This window comes from Metarhizium acridum (genome assembly GCF_019434415.1).
Source record: "Metarhizium acridum strain ARSEF 324 chromosome Unknown scaffold_574, whole genome shotgun sequence".
Lineage (NCBI taxonomy): Eukaryota > Fungi > Ascomycota > Sordariomycetes > Hypocreales > Clavicipitaceae > Metarhizium > Metarhizium acridum.
The window spans coordinates 184,198-205,222 of record NW_027094044.1 but is presented as its reverse complement, the minus strand read 5'-3'; the positions used below and the strand labels follow the sequence as shown (position 1 = coordinate 205,222).

The 21,025-nt window shown below is 51.4% G+C and overlaps 8 protein-coding genes across 9 annotated transcripts; 2 read left to right on the top strand and 6 right to left on the bottom strand.

Annotated features, from left to right (window-relative positions):
• Nucleotides 1-95: 95 nt before the first annotated feature.
• GEF1 (glycerol ethanol, ferric requiring protein) lies at nucleotides 96-2,996 on the bottom strand. 2 transcript variants are annotated; one of them, XM_066122079.1, is made up of 5 exons: nucleotides 2,688-2,996; nucleotides 2,613-2,628; nucleotides 2,272-2,553; nucleotides 2,149-2,216; nucleotides 96-2,099 (listed from the first exon to the last, which is right to left on the bottom strand). In XM_066122079.1, the coding sequence occupies exons 1-5, from the start codon at nucleotides 2,856-2,858 to the stop codon at nucleotides 144-146; spliced, it is 2,493 nt and encodes an 830-aa protein (XP_065972704.1). In that variant the 5' UTR covers nucleotides 2,859-2,996; the 3' UTR covers nucleotides 96-143. The 2 variants fall into 2 exon arrangements, with proteins under 2 accessions (XP_065972704.1, XP_065972705.1); XM_066122080.1 differs by having other exon boundaries at nucleotides 2,149-2,628.
• Nucleotides 2,997-3,235: 239 nt separating this feature from the next.
• Nucleotides 3,236-4,440, top strand: J3458_020501 (uncharacterized protein). The gene is made up of 6 exons (XM_007814896.2): nucleotides 3,236-3,380; nucleotides 3,441-3,478; nucleotides 3,562-3,651; nucleotides 3,712-3,797; nucleotides 3,852-3,942; nucleotides 3,995-4,440. The coding sequence occupies exons 3-6, from the start codon at nucleotides 3,588-3,590 to the stop codon at nucleotides 4,336-4,338; spliced, it is 585 nt and encodes a 194-aa protein (XP_007813087.1). The 5' UTR covers nucleotides 3,236-3,380; nucleotides 3,441-3,478; nucleotides 3,562-3,587; the 3' UTR covers nucleotides 4,339-4,440.
• Nucleotides 4,441-5,804, bottom strand: LEA1 (U2 snRNP complex subunit). The gene is made up of 5 exons (XM_066122078.1): nucleotides 5,558-5,804; nucleotides 5,409-5,449; nucleotides 5,054-5,314; nucleotides 4,852-4,986; nucleotides 4,441-4,792 (listed from the first exon to the last, which is right to left on the bottom strand). Exons 1-5 carry the CDS (start codon nucleotides 5,634-5,636, stop codon nucleotides 4,577-4,579), a joined length of 732 nt encoding a protein of 243 aa, XP_065972703.1. The 5' UTR covers nucleotides 5,637-5,804; the 3' UTR covers nucleotides 4,441-4,576.
• Nucleotides 5,805-6,041: 237 nt separating this feature from the next.
• VPS15_2 (Serine/threonine-protein kinase) lies at nucleotides 6,042-8,870 on the bottom strand (the record flags this gene model as incomplete). The annotated part of the gene is made up of 1 exon (XM_066122077.1): nucleotides 6,042-8,870. The coding sequence occupies one exon, from the start codon at nucleotides 8,868-8,870 to the stop codon at nucleotides 6,042-6,044; it is 2,829 nt and encodes a 942-aa protein (XP_065972702.1).
• Nucleotides 8,871-9,036: 166 nt separating this feature from the next.
• On the bottom strand, nucleotides 9,037-10,713 carry VPS15_1 (Serine/threonine-protein kinase; the record flags this gene model as incomplete). Its single annotated transcript, XM_007814898.2, has 2 exons — nucleotides 9,037-10,436; nucleotides 10,500-10,713. 2 exons carry the CDS (start codon nucleotides 10,711-10,713, stop codon nucleotides 9,037-9,039), a joined length of 1,614 nt encoding a protein of 537 aa, XP_007813089.2.
• Nucleotides 10,714-11,551: 838 nt separating this feature from the next.
• Nucleotides 11,552-12,193, bottom strand: J3458_020497 (uncharacterized protein; the record flags this gene model as incomplete). The annotated part of the gene is made up of 1 exon (XM_007814899.2): nucleotides 11,552-12,193. One exon carries the CDS (start codon nucleotides 12,191-12,193, stop codon nucleotides 11,552-11,554), a length of 642 nt encoding a protein of 213 aa, XP_007813090.2.
• Nucleotides 12,194-16,052: 3,859 nt separating this feature from the next.
• J3458_020496 (uncharacterized protein) lies at nucleotides 16,053-16,499 on the top strand (the record flags this gene model as incomplete). Its single annotated transcript, XM_066122076.1, has 1 exon — nucleotides 16,053-16,499. The coding sequence occupies one exon, from the start codon at nucleotides 16,053-16,055 to the stop codon at nucleotides 16,497-16,499; it is 447 nt and encodes a 148-aa protein (XP_065972701.1).
• Nucleotides 16,500-18,197: 1,698 nt separating this feature from the next.
• J3458_020495 (uncharacterized protein) lies at nucleotides 18,198-18,992 on the bottom strand (the record flags this gene model as incomplete). Its single annotated transcript, XM_007814900.2, has 1 exon — nucleotides 18,198-18,992. One exon carries the CDS (start codon nucleotides 18,990-18,992, stop codon nucleotides 18,198-18,200), a length of 795 nt encoding a protein of 264 aa, XP_007813091.2.
• Nucleotides 18,993-21,025: the final 2,033 nt, after the last annotated feature.

The window sequence follows — 21,025 nt, the reverse complement described above, 5'->3', positions numbered from 1 at the left end:
TTGGGCTTGAGATGGGGTACAAAGTTTCGTACAAGCGGGTCATCAATCATTGTAGATAGATATAGATTGGTAGATAGACAGATATCAAGGCACATTTATAATATGAGACGCCCAACGCCAATGTTGTCAATTCTCAATTTTTCTCATCTTCGACTTTCCAACTCGACGCCTTCATCGCCTACATCTTCGTCCCCATTTAGAATGGTGCCGCGGGCTCGAGTCCGATCCTCATCACTGCTCAGGCGTATCCTGCCCCTCGACATGGTCGATATGTGACCTGATACCCAATAGCCCGCTTTTCGGAGCACATCCCACAGCTGCTCCTGGCCTTCGTTGATGCGATGGTCGTCTTTGGGGTTCTCGGCAGCCTCCACTTTGAACTGATACCTGAGACAGTCCTTCACCGTGACCAGGCCCGTCAGCTTACCATGGTATTCGATGAGAATAACACGCGGGCCAATCTTGCGGAAGAGTTCCATGACGGTCTCGAGGGGAAGCCTGGGGTGGGCAGTGACAGGTGTGGCGTCGATATAGCGACTGAAATCGAGGCACGTGGAAGACGTGGAATCTGTGCTTATTGTGACGCTGGGCGTGACGGGCGTGACGGCATTCAAAGCGGGCGGTGGCGCAAAAATACACTTGGCGTTGGGGTCGATTGGCCTTTCGCGGCGGATGCGGTCGACTGCGTAGCGGAGCTCAGTTCGTCCAATATACCCTACTAGGATCTTGGACGACTTATCCTCCACGATGGGAAAGCCTTGATATTCGTCCTCGGAGAGAAGGGCTTCCAGCTCGGCCAGAGTCATCCCATTGACGGGCACGGACACCACTGATGTCCTCATGACCTGTGACACGGGGACGCCAAAGTTGTGTTCCTCCTTGTGGTCTAGATAGGGGAACCCGTTGAACCATATCATTCGGTCGGCGATGCCGCCCTTGCCGAACATGTCGCTAACGGCTTTGGTGACGCCGACCACAATCATGGTTGGTAAAATATACGTCAGCGCGCCCGTCAGCTCAAACATGATGACAACGACCGAAACTGTGATGTGCATGATGCCGCTAAGCGCGGCACCAGCTCCCAGAAACGCATATGTTCCGGGTGTGATGCAGGGCTCGTCAGGTTTGCAGGCGGCGAAGAATATGCTCTTGGGGTTTGCTTCGTGGATAGCCTGTACGATAATGCCGACAGTACGTCCAAACGACGCTCCAATGGCCATTGATGGCACGAAAATGCCCGCAGGCAGCTTGCAGCCATACGAAATGATAACGAGGAATATGCGCAAAACAGTAGCAATGGTCAAGGAAGCAATATTCCAGAACCGCTTATCCGGCTCGCAAAGTCCGTGATAATCCTCGGCGCCTTCACACTCGAGGAACAAGATCTCCATGCTCTCCGTCATGTCGATTTGCAAGAAGGCATTGGGATAGCAAATAATGGCTGTTCCAGCAGCCAACAAGGTAGCTTCGAGGACCGCATACTTGGCGAGGTACTTTTTGCGGAAGGCCTGAGCTCGCAGATTCCATTTGATGACAAACGCGCCATAGAGGCCACCAAAGATGCCTATAATGATGTAGAAGATGATTTCAAAAAAGTGCCAGTCCCGGTCATACTTGACCTGGAACATGACGAGCTGTCCTGTACGGAAGGGATTCATGGCTGAGAGGACAGCCGTGGCCACCAGCGCACAGAAATAGCTTCGCCACATGGTTTTGAGCGGGAAGTGGTTCGACATTTCCTCCAGGGAGAACAAAACGCCTCCGATGGGGCTACCAAATGCGACTGCGACTCCGGCTGCGGCACAGGCACTCAAAATCTCTCGTGTCTTGGACGCATTGCGCCGGTATTTAGCGAAGCATCGCGAAATGACGTTGCCGGTACAGACGGCATAGTGGACGCTGGGCCCTTCTTTGCCGACAGACAGACCAGACGCAATGGTCAGCGGAAGAGCTACAGATTTGATGATCAGAGTCCAAAGGCCGAGGAACCCCTTCATGACGAAGCCCGCAATGATACATTTAATTTCGGAAATTCCAGACCCGGCGGCATATGGCGCGAAGGATTTGACGAGAATAGCGGCTGCGAATGCGAAGCAAGTCTAGCCAATGTCAGTTGCCGTGCGCAACAAGAGACTGGCCAATACGTACCCCAAATATGAAATATAAAAAGTAGTTCAACGGCCCAAAGCCCGTCCAACGATGCCAATTGGGACATCCTTACCGCCCGGTGTCAGTAAACAAGGTGTACGGCAGGCATTCCCGCATACTCACCATTATCTTCCCCCCAGCAGCAGAACTTCTCATTCAGATAAAACGCCGTTGTGCAGTACCCCAACTTGATATCAGACAGCCACTCGGTCACAATGTTTAAAAACGCTGCATTCAAGCCAATGGCTGCGCCAATAATAGTGACGACGATCCAGCCCTGCGCAGCGTCATATGAGGCCCAGAGGCGATATCGCCAGCCCTGCTGTCCACGGTCGTACAAGCCCGCTGCTCGCTTCTGTCTCGTTTTTCGCCGTGCCTGTTCGCGGGAGGCATCTTGGACCCAGTCTACACACAAAAAGTCAGTCCTGACATGCACTGCAAGCTGCAACTACGGTGTCGGGTACCTATTGTTGTAAAGTCCTGTTGAGCACGGGTCAGCAAAATGGTGTGCTTGGCTGTCTTGCAATGGCGTCGCATACCTCATATCTCTTGATTTCCGCAATCTCCTCCTCGATCTGCGCCTGTCCGGGTGGCGGGATGCTGGCAACGCCTTGTTCAACTGTCGACACGGCAAAGGAGAGACGAGAGCCGATAGAGGAGCGCCGCACGGGGCCAAGGTTCCGGCCGTAGGATGAAGACTGCACGCTCATGATTCCGGGGTGTAAACCATGGCGGCCATCTATGGTATGGGTGTTTGTTGGCAGTGGGAGGAGCAATCAAGAGCTTGAGGGTTCGAGGGTTCGAGGGTTCGAGGGTTGGCGGTGATGTCGTAGGTGGTCGGCTTCGACATGGATGTCTCGGGAATGTCTGGTCTGTTCAAAAGCTCCAGCGCACTGTTACGGCGTACTCTCGCCCGGGACAGTGCTAAAGCCGGTCGAGCAGCCACCGGCGGTCGCCAAGTGTGGCGCGTCCTCAACATCCCTGCTTTCAAGCCACACCAGGCCCCCTGCAGAGCCTCATGCTCCGTCGCGTTAGACTCCGTTCAACTCCGTATTGAGTGCATGCATTCAACTGGTATCCACGCCGCATCGCGCTTCCACTTTCAAGTCACGTACAATTCATCCTCACGAGGCCGTATTGAAAAAAGTTGAAATATTCAGCACATGTATACATAATCCTACCCCGAAACACGGCAACGTACTACAAGCCCATCAACAGTGGGATTACTTCTGGTCCGTATGCCTTCCATCTTCCATCTTCATCCCATACTAGGCTAATATTTCCTCGAACAGCCAAACTAAGGCATTTCTCCCCAAAAAATAATATATCTGTACGGCCCGCATCTCATCTATCCCATCATCACGAGATTGTCTTCATTTTCCTCAGCACATGGCACTAATCTTTCCACTGCAGACACACCATACCGCCTCTCATCGGCAATGCCGTACAACACCAATGCCATTCCTCCACGCAAGGAGCCCACGGGACAAACCCAACTCCCATGTAAGTCCTCCATTCCCCGTCCTCATCCTCGTCACCAATCGCTCAACTAACATACCCCAGTATCGCGCGTCAAGAAAATCATCAACCAGGACTCAGACATAGCCATGTGTTCCAACAACGCCGCCTTCGTCATCACTCTCGCAGCGGTACTTCATTCCATGCGGTCTAGCCCTCCCCGTCTCGACTGACGCGTCACCCAGGAAATGTTCATCCAGCACCTCGCAGAGGAAGCCAACACTCAGGCAAAACTAGAGCGGAAGCCTCGCCGCAACATCCAATACAAGGACGTCGGTAAGTTTTCATACCAGTACCCAAATCCTACCCGAGGGCTGACACCAGACAGCCAATGCCGTGTCAACCCACGACAACCTTGAATTTCTGGAAGACGTGGTCCCCAAAACAGCCTCCTATAAAAAGGTCAAGGCCACCGCGTTGGCAACGCAGGCCCGTCTGAGGGGGGATCTCAAAATACCCGAGGAACGGCCAGAGTCCTCCCCGCAAGTTTCCGCCACAACCAACGGGGGAGGAGGGGGTCTGGTTGTGAACGGCAGTGGCCCGCCTGGGGGTGCTTTTACAGTCCCTCTGAGGAATGATGACAGACAGAGTGGTGACGATCCGAATGAGCAGTTGGAGATGGAAATGAGACAGGCTACAGGGAGAGACGGGGATGTACGCATGACGGGTTAAAGGACCCGGTGTTGGGGAGCAATGGGTTCCTGTGCCAACGTTCCTGACAAGACGCTGTTCGCGGAACATGGGTCTCGAAATGAATGCAGAGTATTCGGATTGGGTTGTATTTCTCTGAATAGCAGGTTCAGATAGAACCATTAATCTACTTCAGCCTGGTACGGGTTTCTTCTCCACAGTGAAACCGGTAATGACGCCATTTTTCTAAGGAACCAAATTGTCGATATACCTGAAACGCCTATTCCTCCATGCCATCGGCGTGAATGCCAGCCGGCAACCGCCCCTCGTTCAACTCCTTTTCCAAAGCAATGATTTCCTGCAAACTCGTAGCCTTTTTTATCTTTTCCTGTAGCCGCTTCTTCTCGTCTTCTGTGAGTTTTATTCTGGACAGTTTGGAGGATTGTGCTGCGCCATTAGCTGCGATGTCAAACGTCTTGGACTTCTTGCCCAAAATCTATACGGAATCTCGTTAGCAGAGTTAACGTGAATATCAAATCAACTACCAGCTCTCACCTCCAACGCCAAGGCCGTGGGCTCTTCTTCGGTCCCAAACAACTCTCGTCCTCGCTCCCTCTCAGCTTCCTTTACTTTGCAATAGTCCAAAAAGCGGACGGTGGGACATCTCCAAAGGACCCAGTAACGGTAGTGCTAAACACAAGGTCAGCATCGTCATCTCCAACGTGATCCCAACCGGGAAGACGGCTGTGACACATACCTCCTTCTTCGTCACCGGGTTGTCCGCCAAGACCAAATGAGTCAGCCTCTCAAACCCCTTGAGCGTATCCAAATCCGCCAATTCTGCAAAATTATTCGATGCCAGCACCAAATTTTTCAGGTTCGGCACGGCATTCGGTAGACTAGCCTGGATGCTGGCGATACGATTCCTTGCCAAGAGAAGAGTCGTTATGCGCGGTGAGAGGGGGAAGTTGCCTAGGATTTGTATATCATTGTCTGTAAAGTCGATGGAATCATGTGGCTGTTGCTCCTGTTAGCAACTGATTGACCTCTGCATCCAGGAGGTGCAAAGCTCGGCCAATGCACAACAGAATCAACAGATGAAAAATACTTACGCCCGCCACACCAAGGTTCTCAATCGCAGGGATCCTACGTCCTGTAGACCAACGACATTGGCATCAACTAGCTCTTCATGATCAAGATTTTTCTTTTTTTATATAGCAAGAAGAAAAAGATGTAGCATCTGCTCTTTTCATAAACGCACCTCGAAGGTCTAATTCGCGCTCCTTGAGCGGGTTGAGATAGGACAGGGAATCGTGGATGAGCTCGCTGGTGAGCCGCATCGCGAAAACTTGATTTTACCCCGTGGGCGTGTCGCTGTTCCGCGCACCACTCGAGTGGAAGCTGATACCCAGGAGGACAACGAAGATTCGGGTAGCCAGGGGCGATTCACGGCGCGTTATCGAGGGATGAAGGGTACTTCTTAACATTGGCAAGGCTGAGGTTGTGACGAGGCGGAGGGGAAATTTTGGTTTCTTAGGCAGGCTTGGGTGCCCCACATGATGTCTTGCCGCTTTGGGCTCCCCATGGATGCAGGAGTCGATGGATGCATAGTTCTACGGTGATAACTACCTAGTAGTTACCATCAGCACCAATTGAAGCGTTCTGCCGGACTGTCGCTAGTACCAGATTTAGATAGGTTTTGGGTCTCATTGTCAACTATCTTTTACCACCGATCCTATGAACCTCTATTGGAATACAAACACCACGCCCGACCGATCCACACTCACGCTCATCGTGTAAGGATACTCTAACAACATTACATCCAAAATGGCATCCAGATGGGACTGCAAAAGCTGCTGCTGCTGCATAGATATTACCGTCGACCTCGCTGGTCTCCTACTCGAGCTCTTGCCCCTTGGCCTCTCTCCTGCAGCGGTCGTGTTTCCCGAAGACCCATGTCTATGTGCTTTTTCTATATTCAATGCGACAGCAGTCGTTGGGTGTGTTGCAATAAACGTGGGTTGTTGCTCATCGGATGGTTGGCCGCTGTAGATGCATGAATTTTCGATGCGAGAGATGTCCCAGAATCGAAGCTTTTTGTCTGATCCACCCGTGAGCAGGAATGCATGGCGGATATCCCGAGAGTCCTCGGCGGCTCCTGTGCCGGCTATCATGGCTCGTACGCCCCGATCGGCACTCGCCGCTTCGCTATTCTCCAGGTTCGTTGCAAACCGGTCCAGCATTCCTTCCGGCTTGTCTTCGTCAACGTCCCAAGCGCTGTAGCCCTTGGGGCCATCCCTGTTTCCGCTTGTTCGGTATATCTCTCTGCAGAGCGTCTTTTCTAGATCCCATACAGTTATCTCTCCTTGTGATGTGCCCCCAGAGATGCATACCCATTTGCCGCGGCCCTTGGTAGGGTGGATGCAGATTCTATATATCGATCCTTTGCCCGGTACGCCCCAGCCACGAAGCCTCATCTTGAAACGCAAGTCCCAAAGGTCGACAACACCATGTGACGTACCCAAACAAAGCCAATTGCGTTTTCGATCCACGCAGAAGCAAGTAGGTGCCCCATGATGGACTGGATTCTCTAGAACATACAAGACCGACATGGTCCGCAAATCAATTCCGAGAATCCGGGACCGGTTTGTGGCGAGAACCAAGACAGAGTTCGATTCGTGTCTGAAGTGTTCACACCAGACGGCAAATTCTCCCTCGGGTAGTTGGTATTCTCGTACAACTCGCAGTTTGCCATATCGAATAACGCCACTTGCAGATATTGTGTCAACCTTGACGACATGCACGCTGCCGTCGCTGGCACAGCTAACGAAGCAATGTGAGTTTTCTACAAAACACATTGCTAGCACATGAGCGCCATCGGCGTGTTTGTGTGTTTGTCTAGATCGGTGTGTAATATTCCTCTCCAGTCTTGCTGCATCCCACACTCGAACACAGCCGTCGTTGCCTCCAGTAATGAAGAAGACGTGGTCGGGAGATGCAACAATTCTATTGATTGGACCCTTGTGCTCCCCAAACGTGGCAACCAGATGACCCTCTGGTTTCCAGTAATCATCTCCGGGCTGTATACGGACAGCCCTTGCCTTGCTTCTCGCAATGGGCTGGACCATGGGCCCAAACTCCAAGACATCTCGGGGAAAGTTGTCGATGTACATCTGGTCCAGCATTCGTTGAATATTGGGATCTGTCCCTTCGTAGGTATGTCTGGCTTGTCTTGGAGCTAGTTTGCCACCTTCGTGCTGTCGAGTTGGTGTAGGAGATGTTGATGCACTCCCCTGGGCAAAAGGTCCCTCTACCTCGCCAAAGGCATTAGCATCGCTTGTGCTAGTTTCTGCGGCAGACTTGTTGCCATCCCTTCTATCCAGGAGGCTCAATGCACTGGACTGGTGACGCATTGTTCTCCTTGATGCGTACGGCCCATCCCTAATGAAGACATCGTCATCCCTAGCACCACCTGGTCTGCCGTCAGACGACTCCCGGCGAGAATGTTGTGAACTAGTTCGAGTACTTCCCCCCGGTGACAAAAAACGCCTCTTTGGCGATGGACGAGCACCCACGCTCTGCACACGGTTCACATGGGTATGCAGCACAGCCTTTCTCCTCTTACTCAGGGTATCATCAATCGTCATCGACGCGTCCAACAGTGCGTCGGCAATAGTATATGGCCCAGCGGGCGTGTCAAGGTCGGGGGTAATGCTCGAATCGCGAAGAGGCGCGTCGTTGAAAAAGACGGTTTGAGGAGTAATGCCTAACTCCTTGAGGGATACAAGTCCCGTATATAGGCTCGGTTCTCCTGCAGAATCACGTAGTTTACTTCTGCTCAGCCGCCAGATGAATTCTCGTAGTGCCAATAATTTCGATTCATCATCTGGCTTGAGGCCCAAATTCCTCAACCTGGATAGCCACTGCTCATCTTCGTCGTTACGAACAATCTTGGCCATGGAATTCGCGCTCAGGTCCCTGGAAAATCTAGCACTTGACGACCCAAACGCCCGCGATTGCATCTTTTGCAGCGGTTTCCAGAAAACGCCCCGTTCAGACTGTGTCGCCCACGTGATAGCTTGTTCAAACACAGCCCTCGTCAGGGGTTTTTTGAGCGAATCTAATATGCTCAATTCACCAAGATCAGCCATCGTGTCGATCTTCATATAGGGCACGATAAGTGGCAGGAGGATGCATCGCACATCTGCCACGTTGAGAAATTTGGCAGACTGTGATAAAAACTCGGCAGCGGCTTCTCGAATCCAAATGTTAGGGTGCATAGTAAACCGTCCAACAAGGTCTACAAGTTCCCAAGTTTTTGGCCTTGACAAAAGGCCAAGGCCAGCAAGCTGTGCAAGTGAATGTAGGGCCGCCTGGACCACGTACTCTTCAGTGTCAGCCAAAGCCTGCACCATAAGGGGTAGCATGAACTCTTCCAGGCTTGTACTACCAATGAAAGCAGCAATTCCGACAATAGTATCGAAAAATGAGCATTTGAGCGTCCAGTCATGGTCGTTGAGATAAGTGTTCAGGTGGGTGAGTAATATATCGTTGGAGTGTTCTTGGAAGAACATGCATAGCTCAGGCACAGATGCCAAAAAAGCTCTTCGAACATGGACATCGGGGTCTTCTACGAGCTGCTTGGTGTGGCTCTCCAAAATTTCAAAAAGCTCTCGTCCAGCATTGTCAAACACGCTTTCGAAATTAGCTTCTGCCTCTGCGCCTGGCTCTACTTCGGGGTCAGTGATGGGTATGGACCCGTCTGCCCGGTAAGCTAGACGCGATTTCGAGGAAACGTTGGGCTGTAGAGGCCAGACTTCCTATGCAGGAAGCATAAGTAGCTCTCACCAGAGAGCTAGCGACACGCGACCGTAACCCCAATGCAATCTCCAGACGAGGAAGTACATACTCGACTAGTACGTGGGAGTTGATGGGTGTCGGCATACGCACAAGCTGGAGCAGCTGGGTGATTGTTCGAATGGCCGCCACAATGACAGAATCTGTTTCCTCCTTCTTAAGTAGGGTCATGATATAGGGCAAAACTCTATCAAGTTTTGCTTCGTCAGTCAGTCGTTCAGAAAATGCCAGAAGAATGTCGCAAGCTCGAACTCGAGAAGATGCTCGCGCCGTGGTTCTCATTGAAGATACAATAAGTGTCAAGAATATTAAAGTCCCATCATCTTCTGGAGGCTCTAGGTCGGCTGATACTGTATGCTCGTGATTCGGGATGCTTAATCGGACTGGGAAATGGCTCAGGCTCAGTCGAGATCTACACGAAGTGGCCCTGGGTGCCCTCTTGTCAAGTTGGTACCCCAAAAAGTAGGAAATCTTGTCGAAATCGTAGAAGACGCGATCAATCCTGTCGTCTGACTCGCCCATGTTCCTCTGACTCCCAGACATAGGACTATTGCCGGATGATGGGTCGGTGACAAGCTCCATATACTGGTGCAAAAAGTTGTAAAAATAGCTTGGGAACACCTTTCCCTTCCAAAATTCGAGATACTGCTCTGCAGAGTAGCGCTTCTCTGGGTCGATCTGAATCATGTGCGCAATCATGTCCCGAACATCCTTGTCCGAGATGACGCTCAAATGGGTGATGACGGGATCATACTCACCACGTCGATACTTGTACAATTGGGCAAGGCTGAATATTTCCGACTCGAGAAACATTTGGGCAATTACGCAACCAGCACTGAAAATATCCATGGCCCATGTCATCTTAGCCTTGGGTGGAGGGCTGTCTCCTGTAGCGTAGAATCGCTCGGGAGCAATATAACATGTTCGCCGGCCAGAGGTATCAAAAAAGTAGGAGAAGTCGCCCGGATTGTCGTCGGGTAATAGCACAGGTTTGTACGCAGAAGAGAAGTCGGTCAGGTATAGCCAGTTCCAAGACGTTACCAAGACGTTCTGTGCTTTGATATCGCCGTGATAAACGTCGTGGGCATGGCAGTCTCGCAGCCCACAGAGCAGCTGGAATGCCAACCACTTCTTTTCAATGTCTTCCAAAAATGGACGTGTGCTTAACCGATCATAAAGTGAGCTATATTGAAACTGTCGCACCAAATATCCGTTCGTGTCGGTTTCGACGATACGCTGGAACCCGAGGGCGTTGGGGACTTGGGCCAAAGCCTTGCGCTCCTCTGTCGCGATCTGTTAACACCGACGTTGGCATTGGCCACGTTAAGCAAAAGGGAAATGCTCACCAATTATCCTCTGCTTGTATTGATCGAGATTGACTCCAGCATAGGGCTTTACCAAGACCTTGACCAAGACGACGCCATGCTCGTGCCGTCCGCGGATGCTCTTCATAAACCTTGCGTTACCGATGCTGCGCTCGTATTGCACATCTTGCAACTGCGCAATATCTATACCAGCAGAGCCAGCCGACGGAGTCGCCAGCGAGAACCCTTGGCCCATCCTGGCTGCCTATCCCGTCGCTATTGGTATCGTGCCCTTGGCACAGTCGTGTGGGCTAAGCTATCGTCGCAATGCGGGAGAACTCGTCCTCATCTTGCACGGCGAGCGCAGCGCATGCTTTTAATCGCTGGGCGTCTACGGCTACTCGGCAGAAAGCTAGCAGGCTCCGAATTTCAGTAATATCATGTGGCTTAATAGATGCGCCGGCGCCGGCGAGAAGAAGAAGTTGCCAGCGTACAGACACAGCAAAGGAACAGAAGGTCACTGGTGTGGGTATGTCATTAAATCATGGCAGGAATCCAAATGTCCGCCTTCCTTGCACGTGGTGGGCAAGAGTCGTGAGAGGTCAGTCGCCATTATGTGGGGCCCATCGTCCGCATTAAAGTCCCGTGTCCGCACTGCAGCATCTAAACCAAGCCGTCTCTCTTAGGTCACTTGTTCACGCTACCATGTTTCTGCAACCTTCAAAGATGCCATGTTCCATTTTCTCGGGTATCTGCTACACATGCAAATGCCAAAACAAAGCCTCTCGGCAACAACCACAACAACAACAAACTAACTCACGCCACTTCCATATCCGAGTCGTTCCCACTCATCAAATTTAAGTCATATGCCAGAACAAGTATGCTACTCCAGATATGCTAAGGGTCATATTATTCGTTGATGGAGGTCGAATGACGTCGACTGGCGTCCATCCTCAGTGTCATGTTGTTAAATTGCCAGGCGTGAGTCGACAACCACAAAACTCGATACCACGGCGACGGGGAGCTGTTCCCGATCAAATTTAAGTCATTGACAAGCAATAGACTATTTATCTCTCCGTGCATTTCTTTCTTGTTCAGACCGGACGGCTTCGCATCAATCTGGTCGATCGATACTGCAGGACGGGAAGGTTGTCCATTTCCTCCTCTTCTAGATTAGTGTCCACCTCAAGTGCCATATCTGTTTGTAACGTGGCATCTTTCAGGGGAGATATCTCCCAAGTCAGATACCCGTCGTCATGACTCACTTCATCCTTGCACTCAGCTGTCATATCGCGCCTCACGCTAATCGGCCGGTGGAGGCGTACCTTACCCATTTCGCCCGTTTCTTGGGCAAGCTCGGGGTCCTCTCGTTGAACACGGTCAATCTCCTGTTTTGCTGCTATCAAGACCTCTACCAGGCGTGATTGAATCTTCCCAATTTCGTCATAGCAGTCGGCATCCCTGAGGAACTGGTGGGCTCCATGTTCGCACGTGCTTTGCACAAACTCCAGGCTCTTGTCCAGAGAGTCATATACATCGGCCGGCTGTTCAGGACCTGCTGGACGGCTTGGCTCCCCAGACGTGAGTTCTTGGGACGTAGTGCCAATTTTTCGAGTGCTCATATACTTCAGCGACGGGATTGCATCGACTGCGAACCTTTCGTCACTGGTACGCTTTGCGTCGTTTGCAATTTCCAATTCAGCCATACGCTTAATCTGCGCAACCTTGGCTGCCATTTTTGCCTTGCGCAATCAAATTCCGGCTTGAGGAAATGAACCTCACTAACTCGTCAAAAAACCCTTGGACATAGCTATCATAATACACTATAATCATGCTGCGAGTTCGATATGTAGGCGGGACACCATCCGCAGATAGGACCGACGAAGACTTTTGCTTCTTTTTGGTTTGTGCCAAAGCTCGGGCATGGGCATTCACAGCTTCGCGAGCTTGTCTATGTAGCGCCGCACGGCTCTCGCTGTCAGGGCTTGGCGGTGATGCTGGCGTGGCCTTGGCCTCTCCATATGGTGTTGACGGTGAGCGAGGAGCGATTCGTTTACGCTGGCTTTGTCCCGGTGCCACAGCCAGGTCGAGGTCGGGATGCATTGGGCCATCATCTTTTGGCTTTAGGGATTCTGAAGAGCCCTTGTTGCGGAGAGATCGGGGTGAGTCGGTGGAAGTGGCATTGGTTCTAGCAATAGCGGCAAGCTCCGCCTGACGACGTTCAATTTGGCCGCTCAGGTCATCCAGCCGTCGTTGCCAATCTGGGATATTGTTGGCCAGATTTCTAAGAGCATCCATGGCCATCCTTCGAGTGTCCGTTTCCTCGGACGGGGTCGTGGTAGGAGAAATCGTTGTCGAGGCGGCGTTAGGCGTCTGGGGCCTAACGCGCCTATACAAAAGTCGAAAATGTCAAGTGACGGAGTTGAACGCCGAAGATACTTGGGCAATGCGGCGGCCAATGCCATGCCACCAGCCTGCTCGGGTAGCGGCACGCTGCAGAGGAGGGATGATGTACCGCTATATGATCAACATATGTGTTTGACCGATGCCACGCCAAAATAAGGTTTTTGTGGTTCGAGTAAATGGTGGACACGTTAACGTGTCGAATACAGGTCCAGATTCTGACCAGCTCAGTTGGAGCTTCTCAGAAAGCTTCATCATCGACCAAGAGCAAGTCGAAGTGAAGTAATGCACAGGCCAACCTGTCGGAAGGACCGGCTGTGAGGATCGGGTTTTGAGGTTTCTTTTGCGGGTTTGTCTGGCAATTAAAAGCCATTGACCCGCTCACGCCCTGCACCTAAAGAAAAAGAAAGACTGGCTAGCCTCCCGTGACGGGTCATACTGGCAGTATGGTGACGTGAAACAGACAGGCCCTTTGGTATTAGCGGAGGGGAGTTCTAGGCCGCAGCGCCAAGTTTGGCGTAGTTGGTGGCTCCTTACTTGCTAGCCTCCCCCAGATTCAGAACCTTCGGTGGTTGGCCTTTTGAACGCCTTGTTTCCCACCACAAACGCCTAGGTGGTCAAGCCCAAAATTTCGTGCTGGTAGGGCAAAGACGGCTCGAATTCTCCGGCTCAGCCACAGTGCTCTCTCCGTTTTGAGAACGGCAACTATTTGCTCAATCAAAGTTTGCATAGAAGAAAACAGGTTTTGGAGCCGAGATAAATAGCAACAATGACGCGTGTGGTTGGACAAGTCAATTTGTTTCTTATCTCTGGCGTGAAGCGCTCTAGTGAGCGAATATGGCAATAAAGCCGATCGTCGGAACGTCCAGTATCCGAATGGAAAGACCTGTTCACCGCAGATGTGTGTCACAGTTGAGGAAGACAGCCGAAATCGTGATTGTTCGCAAAACCGTAAGGTATGGTGGGCCTGCAGATTTCAATCAGATATAGCATTGAGGGTTTCTCAACCAGACATTGATGTACGTACACGTAAAGAAAATACTCCCCATAGCACGCCAATATGCATCGAAAGTTAGTTAGCCCTAGCATAAAGGCACCAGGATCCTCAAGACCAGGCTCGAGGGCCTCGGCCGACTTTCTTCATCAGCAGCAACATGTAATATGGCCGGTATTGCGCAGATACAGAACGGGCCCTTGTGCAGCGCTTGCGTCCGTAGCGCGGTAAGGCTTGTCCACACAATTTGGAAAGCATGTTGAAATGCAGTCAGGCGCGCAAGGGGTCATTTGCAACCAACACTGTGTGGGAGGAGTTGCATGGTAATGCGCATAGAGCGTGTGTGAGAAAACGGGTTCCCATGTATGTTGCGGGTTTGCAGACATTGTTCATCAAGAGAAGCAAATGAGAAGAAGCTGTAGTCCGAAACGTCCTAGCTCAAGATTGGATGGAGTTAGGGTGCTTGGTAATGACCTGCTCCTTCCATCCTGGTCATTTGAGCCCAGGCTGCATAGTCATTGAAAATGTTAACATCCGTGAAGACGTCACGCCTTCCCTTTACACTCTTAAGACGAAGCCGTGTAGCATCAACCTTCACAACATGAAGCACATCACCGTCTCGCTACTCCTATGTTGGAAGGCCGTTCCATACATGACATGGCCCTGTTCAACAAAGGTGTCATTCTGAGCGCAACCTGTAGTTTCAACCTCTCGCAAATGGAGCCCTGAATAACTCTTACACAACAGGTCCTATGGTCGAATATCGAAATACTTGGCCTCCAGAGCGGATGGGTGCGAGAAAATGCGGCCATTTCGCCCAACCGCGGTCGTCAGTCTCACAATCTTCTCCGTGGAAGAGAAAATGTGTCGGCCGTTGAAGTCTAAGCCCAGCCCGCATACGGAATAATTAATTACCCTTAGGCCTTGGTTCGTTGAAGCTCCCCAGCTTAGGGTTGAGTGGGCGCAAATGACAAAAACATGGTCCACCGATACCAAATCCAAAAGGACAATCGAATCCACTTATTGTCTCACTCACTGGTCGTTGTTTTTTGGAGCTGCCACCGAATTCCCGGAGCGAAACCCCGTAGCATGGTGTTCAGGATGCATGACTTTGTTGCAGTGGTCTCCGAATGACTCTGGAGAGGGAAGCCCAGGAGTCTAGCGTTTGTACACATTGCACTCTGTGATGGCCCCCTCTGCGCTGATCTAAGAAGCTTAGCAATGATGAGATAAGTTGATGAGTCAGACAACAGCTACGCAGCATCTTTGCGTACAGTGAAGAATGCATGTGTATTTCGCAACCAGCTAGATACGCGAGGGGCACAACAGCTGCTCAATTCTCATGGCGCTCCCACGAGCACACAATACCATACTCCGGTGGCCTCATATTTGTGCGCTTACATTATTAGCTAATTACTCCGTACTCCGTACATGGTACCTTTAATTGGGACCCTCAGCGCACATACATATGCTCTATCGACTCCTCCACAGGAAAGGCTATGGCCAGGGGCTAACAGGTAGAGTTGCAGTGGCTGGATGCAATTTGATGTGGGCAACATCGGAAACCTACCACTGTAGTATTGTACAACCGCAAATAATGTCAGTCAAGCAGGTAGCATCTCCGAATTAGCATCAACAGCGCGTTGCCGTTTGACAGAAACGGCTACCGAAACAAGCAGCAGCCACCGGCACCAAGACTTGCGGAACTACCGAGGAATCCTTTATACACAGACAACCGTTACGCCTTACATGGTCAAAGTCCTAAAGCTCCGATGCGCTTCGCGGACGTCTCATCCAGTGGAGATCTTCAGACACTAGGTCTACATGTTGCCGTCACTAGTCTTGTCACAAAGTGCGGGCAGTAACACAGATCCGACAGCACGAAGCCCGACATTCAACGAGTCAACTTCGCCACCGTTACCAACAACACCAAAAAGCAAGCCGACGACTAGAAGCAACACTCTCTCTAGTCATGCTTGGGTTCTGTAGCCGGTAGTACTACCACGCTTTGACCGGCATTTACGACTTGCGCTGCTGACCGAAGCCAAGTCGGCCGATCTCAGCCCGAGAGGCAAATTGCCTGCCACCCTGGGTAGGCAAGCCATTGATTCTCAAAGTCGCGGTCAGAAAAGCCATTCATTCCCGAAGCAGAGTGTTCGCGCTTCTCGGTCAGCGCCTTGTGATAGATCACCTGGAATATGGCAATATCTCAGCCTCAAAGCACATGGCGTGCCTGTCAAACTGTAGCTGTGCTACCGGGGACTGAGAGCGATCTCCGCGGCCTAATCTTCCATCGTCTTGCCCGTCAGCCTGTGTCGCCCGTAACGGGCTTGTCAGACATACATGCATTCGCCATCACCGTCTCCTGCAAATCTCATAAAGCCGGCGCTTGCCCGACGGAAATTGCCCCAGGGTCCAATTGGTCGCCTTTCCATGCTGTCCAGAGCGCTTCGGATTTATCTGTCAAGAACCCTTCTGCTGTAACTACCGGCGGCGTGGCTGATGAAACGTCTATTCTGCAAAGTAGAGTTTCATTGGCCTGTCTAACAACCGCATCCGCCGATCGTAATGCACCATCGGGAGAGGGAAGCCCCGACAAAAGCTCAAAGCGTTGCCATCATGGCAAATCCAGCCAAACCAGCTAGCCCCGAGCAGACTTGAAGTTGGACTTTAACCGTTCTCGAACAATTCTACCGGCACTTGGAAGACGCTAAAACCTGTGCGAATAGTATTAAAATATTGTCCAAGGCGCCAGCTGCTTTGCGTCCTAAAAACGGATGGTTGGGACGTAACGAGCCATGGAAAATTATTTGCCTTGCCACTCAACACTCCTGTCGAATCACCAAGTTTCACGACTCTCTTTTCTGTTTTTCTTTTGTTTCCCTGTTGTTGTTGGTGGTGGTGGTGGATGGCACTTTTCACAATTATTCCATCGCTGGCTTTTGGAAGAAGAATCCCGTGCAAAGACGGCAGTGTTAAGTGACTTAGATGGAAGGCTCTTTCTAACGGGAACGCATCTCTTCTCACATGGATCTCACATGACAAGAAGTCGTCAATCAACCGTAGCATCCACCGCGGCGTGATACGCCCTTCCCTTAGATTAGTTGCCCGATTCCTCCTTCGCAAACCTACACAAGAATAGCCAATCGCCGGATGCCCTCCCTGGTTGTTGATACTACCGACTTATCAGACTTATCAGCTTCGTACATGATACTGCGTGTTTTTGTCGCCATCAAGTCCGTCACACTCGGTGCTACATATTCCCCCAAAAGAAAAGTCTTGGCGATGTATATTGGCTCGAAGGATTCAAATCTTATCTTGCATCAGTCTCACCGCATGTGTGAGATGACAAGTGAGACCCACGCGGGTGATCTGACAATAACGGCCGGTCCTTTTTTCGGCTCCTTTGCCACCGGTTTCAGGTATTTTGCTAGCTGTTAATAACGTGTTTTTTAATGGTATCAGGCTTCGTAGATGGCGGTTCATCTGTGGGGTCGAAGCGCGGACTTCACCGCGACATGACGTATCATGTGGGTGGGTAGCGGGTACCTGGGCAGTGGGAAGTGGACTGTGATCCCTCCCAAGCCTTCATATGAGTGACGTAAATGTATAATTGACAGGCGAGAGGGATCCGGCATGCAAGGGTTGGCGGTGATATTGCTTGACTGTGGGCCGGGAGGTTATTATGGGGGGAATGCCGCTCCATTACAAGGTGGATGGATGGCTGCTCTATTATCGCTGCTCTTGTAAGATGGGCTTGAGAGGATGAAGTTGGGATTTTTTTGGATTTTTTTTTTTTTTCGGAGGGGGGGGGGGGGATATAACGTGCGGTACGCAGTTGGGAGCAAACTGTTCGGTGGAATAATGTACCGACATGTCGCGCCGTAAAACTGCAAGATGCGGTATTCTAGAGCACACTCGAAATGGACATGCACATGAGGCGTAACGTAAGGAGGGCACCTTAGCATTAGATGATACGAATCTCTGTATTATCGATACAAAGCCCAATGATACAAAGCCTCGATTATAAGCTACTCCGTACAAAAGAGAGAATTGTGTGCGCCCCCTGGTTAAAGGGGCGCTCGGCTCCACGCATCGCTGTGCGCATCATCTAAATTCCGTGCGCGTTGCGGAGTACATGGGCTGATACCAATACAGCTGGTAAGCTGTTGTGCTGTGCGACAGCACTCGAAGATGGAGGCAGGCCTCTGCTGTTTTTGAATTCAAAATGATGTTTGAGGGCAGCAAGTGGCCAGGAGAGAAAGTCCATGTCTATGAATGTCTACTTCAGAAGCAATGTAATTTGAAATTTCACAAACGTTACAATCCATGAGCGACAGCCATCACGGCCAAAGCTCGGTTTCCTTCCACTCTGCCCCCTGCCCACCACGTTCCAGTCTGTAATTCCATCGCTGGCCCCTCTCCGGATTCGACAGATCAACCCTGTCCACCTCTTCAGGAACAATCACCACCACTCTAAAGTTCTTCCTTGCAATGTCATCCTCCAGATCCTCAACAACTTGTCCCAGGCCGAGCCCCTCCCCAGGCTCCTGCGTGATGGGGGTGCCAGGAGGCGGGTTTCGGAACGTGCCTCTCATGAAGGGGCTCAGGTTTCCAAACTGAGCAGTTAGTTCGCGGCTCCAACTCCACTCAGCATCTCCGACTTTCCGCATATACGGCCTAAGAGCTTCCCTCGTAGACGACGCTTCGAGCGAGTCGATATCAGGGCCAACCAGGCAAGTGTAGCCTCTGAGGCGCCATTGAGTCATGGAGTCTGGAAACCAGAATACGGCTTCAACGGCACCGCCAATGCCGGATGAGTCGCCGCCATTTGTTGATGTCGATAATATTTCAGAAACCTTTTCCATGCGAGCGTCTGTGGTGATGGTTGGGAGATCGGTCTCGTACGAGGCAGGATTGAGTTGAGCTGGGTTCTTGAGATTTGGGGTCAGCGAGGCCCACATGCCTCTATATACGACTGTACGTGCTCTAGGAACGAACTGGGGTGCCCAGGATGGTGATGGCGGCGATGCTGGATGGAGAGAGCTCAGTGTGAAGGTTGGCTGTTGCACCTGTTCAATGTGAGACAGGAAGGCATCTCGCCAGGGAGCCGCCGGCACCGTGTTTCCGCCAGCCATTTTACGCTGCAGTTGTTGGCCTAGGCGTTGTAATCTTCCTACTGCCGGCCTCATGGATGGGTGTTGAGGTTGGAGCAGCGCCATCAGGTTGTCGACGCCGGCGATTTTATTCTGTTGATGCCTGGCAAAAGTGACCCTAAAAGTGACCCACTAGTGTGAGTTGATGATTCATTCATTTTATTGTACCTGCAGAATTCGGCCTTGTGCTACGGAGTACTCTGTGCCAATTAGTCAAGTACACAACGACACACGTGGCCAACAGAACGCTTCTCGGAGTGTGGGAGTTAGTCATGTCGTCTCTCGCCATGTAGAGGGCTGCGAGTTCTTTTTCTGCAGGATTCGACTTGAAAATCAGCATCGTCACTATGCCTGCAGACCACCCCTGTTGGTTCAGTGCTACCCTGAACCTGGACCCGCAAAGCAACCGTCGCCAACTAGTACTTTGTCCACATGAAATATGTCTAAAAACGGGGGAGCCAAGACAAGAGGTAATTCCATTAGCCAGTAGGCACATTTATTTTAATGATATGCTGGTGGCAATTAAGCATAAAATCGGACGATTTTCCGAAACGGCGACTGCCGTTCTCCCCGCAGTTTGAGGCCGCCCATATTGCCAAGACAAAAACGGCCCCATTTACTTCCATTTCAAACGAGCTCGTCTAAATTTGGAAATGGAACGGAGGCTTAAAGCACCCGAACAGCGGCGGGTCTAGAGAACCAGAGAGCTCCATAGTTTTACTTGCATCAACAGCACTATACGGGTTTGTCCGAGTCAGATCGAAACGCTGCATGCGGCATCGAGGTCAATGCCGAGCGGCTTGAAGGAGACTGCCATGTGGTAATGCGGCGGCGTCACAAGCGGCGTCTAGCCTATGCCAAGATATTTTTAAAGTTCTTAGGGCTTCCACCGGCTATCGCTACTACTACAATGGTGACATTTCAAGTGGAATCGGGTAAGCAGATTCCCGGCATGAAGAAGTGGAAATTTAGTGTTTCACCGAGGCGGCGGACTGGGGATACCACGGCGATATTGGAATGAGATTGGTGGTCAGCCAAGAAGACAACTGTCCATCTTTGCATCTTTCCCGTGGGCACCGACTCAAGATTCGGCACTACTAAGCCGCCTGTGGGACAAGGAGTTTTTTTGTGAGCGAAGACTGGTTCGTGGCAGGTTGCTCCCTCGCCTCATTTTTGTTTTGTACTTTGAAAGACATGTCCGCCTGGCGGTAATAGTGCGAGAAAGAACCAAAGCAAGAAAAAAAAGGGAAAAAAAAATTGTAAAATGAGTGTAACCACCAACATGGCCACATACCAACCTCCAGGGAGAGGACAAGGCATCGACATAAATTTGGCCGGTATAGCCCTGTGGGTGCGACAAAAACGTGCCCTGCGCCCTGCTCGGGTGCGCGCCACCTTGCCAGCGGAGAGACATGACGGCATCTCTGCAAATAGCAAGCCCAGATGGCACGTTGGTGGTGGACTAATTTCGTTCCTTTCGGTTGATTGACACCATGGTTGACCACCTTGTCAAGCTAACCACGGCTGATGATGGGCCTTGCCGGGGTCACGATGGCCATCGCCTGTTGAGAAAAAGAGAGATGAATGGGGCCAACGGTCAAGTTTGGCAGGGTGCTCTGCGCCGTCACAGGCCTGGCATTGGACCATCAAATGGGAAGCGTTTATGATATAGGCCTCATTATTGTACAATAGCTTGATCGACTGAGCCGAGGGTACTCCGTATCATGGGCGCCAAGCTGAACTCCGTTGCCGCTAGAGAAGTAAGGTCAGCGGAAATCTCCGGCATTATGGCAATTAGCCCTGGAGAGCTCGTACGGCAACAAGGTGTTCTGCTCGAAGTCTGGAGCACCAGTAACCCATAGGGATGGTACTCCGTAGGCTGTGTCTTATGTATTGAGTGCTTGCCGGACGGCCGTGGTTTTGGATGGCGGACGGAAGCTTGAAGCCGCCGGCGGTCCAGATCAAGCGTTGATGGCAGTAGTAGATGGTGTTGGGTGTTGGGTGACTCGCTTGCG

Excerpts from the sequence above, each read along its gene's own strand:
- GEF1 (XM_066122079.1), bottom strand. The coding sequence starts at position 2,858 with ATGAGCGTGCAGTCTTCATCCTACGGCCGGAACCTTGGCCCCGTGCGG. Across the intron at positions 2,217-2,271 it reads CTGCTGGGGGGAAGATAATG|GATGTCCCAATTGGCATCGT; the intron begins GTGAGTATGCGG and ends CCGGGCGGTAAG. Across the intron at positions 2,100-2,148 it reads TTTTATATTTCATATTTGGG|ACTTGCTTCGCATTCGCAGC; the intron begins GTACGTATTGGC and ends GACATTGGCTAG.
- J3458_020501 (XM_007814896.2), top strand. The coding sequence starts at position 3,588 with ATGCCGTACAACACCAATGCCATTCCTCCACGCAAGGAGCCCACGGGA. Across the intron at positions 3,798-3,851 it reads TCGTCATCACTCTCGCAGCG|GAAATGTTCATCCAGCACCT; the intron begins GTACTTCATTCC and ends CGCGTCACCCAG. Across the intron at positions 3,943-3,994 it reads CATCCAATACAAGGACGTCG|CCAATGCCGTGTCAACCCAC; the intron begins GTAAGTTTTCAT and ends GACACCAGACAG.
- LEA1 (XM_066122078.1), bottom strand. The coding sequence starts at position 5,636 with ATGCGGCTCACCAGCGAGCTCATCCACGATTCCCTGTCCTATCTCAAC. Across the intron at positions 5,315-5,408 it reads AGAACCTTGGTGTGGCGGGC|CCACATGATTCCATCGACTT; the intron begins GTAAGTATTTTT and ends CAGGAGCAACAG. Across the intron at positions 4,987-5,053 it reads ACCCGGTGACGAAGAAGGAG|CACTACCGTTACTGGGTCCT; the intron begins GTATGTGTCACA and ends CCTTGTGTTTAG.